The sequence below is a fragment of the Primulina huaijiensis genome, chromosome 16 (assembly GCF_012295235.1).
Source record: "Primulina huaijiensis isolate GDHJ02 chromosome 16, ASM1229523v2, whole genome shotgun sequence".
Taxonomy (NCBI): Eukaryota; Viridiplantae; Streptophyta; class Magnoliopsida; order Lamiales; family Gesneriaceae; genus Primulina; species Primulina huaijiensis.
The window spans coordinates 4,588,891-4,595,202 of record NC_133321.1 but is presented as its reverse complement, the minus strand read 5'-3'; the positions used below and the strand labels follow the sequence as shown (position 1 = coordinate 4,595,202).

Genomic DNA, 6,312 nt, shown 5'->3' with positions numbered 1-6,312 from the left:
TTAAAACTAACAAACGCAGCCAAAGATATGAAAATATTTAAGGTTTGGTTTCTTTCCATGATGATTTCATAGGATGTCATTGTAGATCCACTCCTTAAAAACACACGGTTGGAAATGTGACATGCTATATTTAAAGCTTCAACCCAAAAACGTTTTGACACATTCTTGGAATTTAGCATGACCCCGGGCCATTTCTTGAGGAGTTCGATTTTTCCTCTCAGCTATTCCATTTTGTTGAGTGGTCTTTGGAGCTTAAAGTTCATGAGTGATTCCTTTCTTTTCGCACAAAGAATTAAAATGAGAATTTTCGAACTCCTTATCATGATAAGTTTTTATTTTAACCACTCTCACTTCATGCAAATTGGTTATTCTAGAATGCAACTTCTTAAAAACATCAAAAGTATCAGATTTTTCTCTAAGGAAAATTACCCAAGTAAAACGTGAAAAATCATCAACACAAACAAATGAGTATTTCTTATCACCCAAGCTCTCAACATCCATTGTAACCATTAGATCCATGTGCAAGAGTTCAAGGCACCATGTTGTCCCAAAGTGTTGCAACACCGGGTGTGCAACACGGGTTTGTTTATCTTTCTGACACGGTCCATAGACATGAGCATTACGTGAACTCAAATTTGGCATACCTCTCCTAGCATCAAACTTACACAGATTCTTCAAAGTCTTGAATCTCGCATGTCCCATTTTTTGATGCTAGAGGTCTAAATCACTCATCTTGGCAGTACAGAAATCATCACATTCTCCTAGTTGATAGCAATTGTTAGCCGATCAAGCCCTGACATTATACAAACATTGGCATCATTAAAGACTTCACAATTATTTTTATTGAACCTAACATGTAAATCATCATCACAGAGTATTCTTATTAAGTTCGAATTAAGTCCTTCAACATGTAGAACATTATGAAGTTCAGGAAGCCCGTCAACATTCAGGGTTTCATTGCCTACAATTGTTCTTTTGGCACCACCACCATAGGTTACACATCCACTTTTTACTTCAACATAATCCATGAAGTATTCTTTAGATCCGGTCATATGTCGTGAGTACCCACTGTCAAAATACCACGTTCCTGCAATGTTAGCTTTTAAAGAATTATAAATGACATTGAATCGAATAACAATTTTGGGTACCCATATTTTCCTTGTGGAAGAGTTTTTGATTGTGGTGTTGTGCTTGTTGTTGTGCAACACCCGATTTGATTGCCAATTCAGGTAATCAGCTCTTAGTGTATAGTAGAAGGTTTTGAGGTGCCCAGGCTTATGGCAGTAGTGATAGATGAACTGTCACTTTCTTTGCTTTGGTTTAGAAGTTGACACTGACTTCTTGGATTGTGACATCTTCACTGGAAGATTAACTTGCAAATGAGAAGAGGAGACTCTGATTTGTTTCAGCCTTTGTTCCGAGACTAGCTTTGAGACTGACAGAGTCTTCATACGAGGGTTAACCATTAAAGAGACGAAATTGTCTTCACTCCCCTTTACAAACATAGTTGATTTTGATCCGGAGTTGGAAGATTCACCTTGTTCATATACGCTTTCAACATATCCAAGACCAGTTCTGCTATCATTTCCCATTGTTAGCATTGAGTTAAGTTTTGATGAACTTGAGTTGAATTTTGCAAGAGTTTTTGAGGACTTGTCAAGCTCATCCTTGATTTTGCACAGTTCAAGATCCTTTCTACTCAATAAGATTTCGAGTCGAGACAAACTGCCTTTTAGCTCAACATTTTCTTTTGAAAGAATCGAATTTGTCTCGTTTCTTTTAAGCCAATCATCATACAGCTCTTCATACATCATCTGGGCAGTCTCAACAGTAAGCTCTTCCTGGTCATATTCCTGAATTTCTTCACAGTCCAAGTTCCCAAGAGATTTTGCATTTAGGCATAATACGTTGAGATAGAGTTGCGGCCCGGTGTTCCAACAGCAGTGAAAAAACCACGTGGATTGACCTGCAGTTTGCATGTATTCTTCAAAATAGCAGATAGTGATGTAAAATCATCTCCTTTACTGGATTTAAGTTCTTCATCAAAATATTCATCACTTAAGGAAACTGGCATGCTTTTATTTCAGCGAAGCCGATTTGCACACTCATTTGCATAATGGCCGAATCCGGAACACTCTCTACATTGTACTGAATCAAGTTTCTTTACTTCTGGTCGGGCCAATACTTCATTCCTTGATCCAAAATTTCCTTGAGTAGGTGTAGACATTTTATTTCTCTCAAAAGAAACAAAAGAAGGTTTCAGTGTTAACACGATTTGCTTCATGTCTCTCATATTCTTCAAGTAATCACCGAACCATTTAGTAATCAAGGTGATTGACTCCTCACAAAGATCAAATTAATTTGCTTCCTAAATTAGATTATTGACAGAGTCATTAGAAGCTTGTAATGCAATGACCTTCCCTTTATCTTCTCTGTATGTCAAGATTCATCTCAAAAATCCTTAGAGAGCTTATCAAATCTTCTAGATTCAGAGTAGACATGTCATTTGATTCATCAATGGCACAAATCTTGATGTTAAATCGTTTAGGAAGAGATCTAATACCTTACTAACGAGCCTTTCATTAGACATAGGATCACTGATACTAAATGTAACGTACCGTACTTTTACACTACTTAAAATTTGCAGAAAAATTAAAAATTTTCTTTAAACAAGAAACAAACATTCAATTTTCAGAATCATTAAACTATTCATCCAAAATATTTGCAACAAAAATATCACAATCAAAGTTTTGCTAAAGAAAAATACGTGTTTGAATATCGTAAACCAAACTTGAAATCAGAGTATTAAAATTTGTCATGCTTAAAATCTTAAAATAAAACATGGGCGGTCCTCGGGTTTAGCCTCCTGCTCAGTCCAAGCTTGCTCCTTGGTTCCCACCCCTAGTCTCCTCGAAATCATCCTCACCTGCATCGATCAAGTCTAGTGAGTCTAAAGACTCAATACGTATAAACTGAAAGGTAGCAAGTACTACATAATAAAACCACATGCATCTTCAAAACAGGATGTACATACTTGAAAAATGAACTTGAACTTGACAACATGAGCGTACTTGGAACTTGAACATAATATCGTAACATAGATGTGCCATAATCATAAGATTTTCATAAACGTACTTGTATCTTACATACTTGGGCATACATAACATAATTTTGCGTAGAGGCATGTTTCAAAGCGTGTGACCCATACATAAAATTTTTTTATCAGACTAAACCACAGTACTGGGCTGACAGGGAAAAGATCCACTGCAACATACATGAGATCCCCGTTCATAATTTAACGGGTGGATTGGTCCCTGGTCATGCTTTACCACTTTCCAATCTTGATCTAAACCCGGTCATGCTTTGCCGGGGTGGCGCGGTCCTCGGCCACGTTCACCGACTTCCAAACTCGTTCATAGTTGGAGAGGTCCCCGGGCACGTTCATCGGCTTCCAAACCCGTTCATAATTTGCTCACAAGACATTTAGCATACCTCAAAAACTTAAAAGTATTTTCTTTTGCACGTCAAACATACTTACTTGGCGTTGAGGGATTCGTTGGATCTCGCTTGGGCTACTGCTGCAAATGCTAACAAGAATTTAAATACTTAACTTAGACGTAGGTATTCATACTCACCACTGAATCAATTCAATAGCTTATGACATTCTAGATTACTCGGAACTTGACCTCGTTTAATCATCGTATTAACCCATGGCATAGAACCCCAAAAAAAATCTCAAGAGAAAGCCTAAACTATTCCCAACAGGAGGTACACGGACCCCGTGCCCAGGTCCGGCTACGGATCCGTATAGGTACTGTAAAATGTGTGTGAAGAAAAGGGAAGGCACGGACCCCGTGCCTAGGTCCGTGTAGACACTGATTTTTTACACTTCGGAGACAACGAAGGCACGGACCCCGTGCCAGGGTCCGTGTACGGGTCCGTGTAGACACTGTTTGCGTGCACCAACGAAAATTCATATACTCAAGGCTTATTTCTCCTAACTCGATCTTCCCAACCATGAACCGACACCTCGAGCCACACCCTAAGGCACTAAGACTGAACTCCAAACTGTGCAAATCATCAAAATTGTCCCCAAACTCTACAAGCGACACAAAATGACATAACCCGAATTTTTGACACCAATTTCTTCCTACGACTTCTATTACTTTCCGAACCATCCTCGACTTGAAACAAGACATAAAATGGTGCCTAAACACCTCCCACATAATGACTCAATGCAGTAGTATAGGCCCGGCGATGCCCAACGAAGCCTCCAGCTCATAACTTCAAGGATACATCAACAACATAATTTTCATAAAACGCAATGTGAGCAGTCCCACAAAAAACCACATAACTCACTCAATTTGTATCCAAATGTTTTGAATTTTATATCCAATCGAAGCTATCAAAATGTGCTATGTTTTGTATGTTGAAAGTTTTTTCAATTTCTCGACCGAAAGATCGCAGTTTTCAAAAAGAACAGCAAATTCGAGTTTAGATCTAAGAATTTCTTCAACACATCCAATAAATTTTCTGCTCAAACTACTACATAACATTCATATGTTTTCACACAAAACACATTAATTTAATACTATGACAAGATCGACGCAGGAAAAAAAAGAATATACGTGCCTTTTGATAATTAAAAGTACCGAAACGACGATACCGACGCGGAGACGGTGCGAGGCTTGATCCGGGACGATTGTGGCTCGATTTTCTTGCAATAAAAGCCAACGAAAATTTGCTGAAAATTGACAAGGGAAGGGGCGGCTGCTCTCCTCTTCAAGAACCCTAATATTTTTTTTTAAATGGTGAAATGAATTGTGTAGGTGTGTGTTGTGTGTTTTAGGCGGTGTGTGTGTGTGATAATGTGTGTGTGCGTGTGTTATGGTAGTAATTAGGAGAATTAAATTGTTTAATCACTCAATTAAAGATGCTAATAAAATGCTAATTAAAATTTTAAATTCCTACAACTAGGCAAACTCCCCTAATTTAAAATAAAAACACACAAATACTAAATCCTTAAAAGTTTAACATCATAAATCACCTAATAATTTAATTAGGCTTTAAAAGTGCTGAAAGCTTAATAATTTATTTAAAATGCCCCAAATCCAACTTTAAAAATTTTAAAATCCTAATCTCACTAAATACATAATTTAGGCTTTTAAATACTGAAACTTATTAAATTAATTAATATGCCCCAACCTTAACTTAAAAATAAAATACCACATTTAAAAATTGCCAAAATCGTCGTCGATCTCTTTTTCTCGATCCCGCATTGAAAAATCGCCTGAAACATGAAACTCAAGAAAATATTTAACGTGCATCACATAAACATAATAAATTTAAAATAATGCATTTGGATAAATCATGCATTGCTAAAACTCATTTTAAATTAAATAAATGATTTGACAATTAAATAATGCATGGATTTTACGTGTACTGTTTTTTTGGGCTCTACACCAAAGGCTTCATTGGCAATATCTCAGAGTCCTCGATCATATTCAATAATTGTCTCATTGTCTTCCATTCTCAGGCTCTCAAATTTGGAGGTCAGCATCCTCAGTTTGGTTCTACGGACACTTTCAGATCCTTCGCAGTGCTTTTGGATAATTTCCCATGCTTCTTTGGCAGATGTACAATTTTTGATAAGGCTGAACATGTTGACATCAACAGAGGTAAAGATGGCATTCAGTGCCTTTGAGTTGAAATTTGATGTCTGAACCTCATTATTAGACCATGCACTCTCAGGTTTAACTCGGCAGCTGTCACCATCAGCATCAACAATTCTAGGTGGTGACCGACCATCTAGAACCCGTTGCCAAGCTATTTCCTTGATGGATTTTATGTACATCCTCATCTTGACTTTTCAAAACGCATAATTCGATCCATCCAAGATCGGTGGTCTAAAGGCAGCAAGCCAATGCATCCATTGAGCTATAGTTGAATTTCCTGTAAAAACAACAGTAAACCAGAATCAATCACTTAGTATATCAAGCGTAGGCTTTGATACCCTTAAAAGGGCTGTTGATCATAAACGTACAGGAAATTTATATATTGTGTGTGTCAAAAGTTAGTGTTGTGCTCTAGTGTTGTCAACACAAGCGCACAACATGCAGCGGAAATTAATTATTGACACACAATTATAACTTGAATAAATAGAGACCAAATTTAAATTATGCACAAGTATACTTGTGCAATGTCTCATGACAAAAATTCATTAGGAAAATATATAATTTGTTTACACAAAACAATACTAGTGAAAATAACAAAACCAAACTCCTTGACACTCCAAGGAACTAAAATGCATCA

The 6,312-nt window shown here is 37.1% G+C and overlaps 1 protein-coding gene across 1 annotated transcript; it reads right to left on the bottom strand.

Moving 5' to 3' along the window:
* Positions 1-5,485: 5,485 nt before the first annotated feature.
* Positions 5,486-5,860, bottom strand: LOC140960962 (uncharacterized). Its single transcript, XM_073419290.1, has one exon. It carries the CDS (start codon positions 5,858-5,860, stop codon positions 5,486-5,488), a length of 375 nt encoding a protein of 124 aa, XP_073275391.1.
* Between the last annotated feature and the right edge of the window lie 452 nt (positions 5,861-6,312).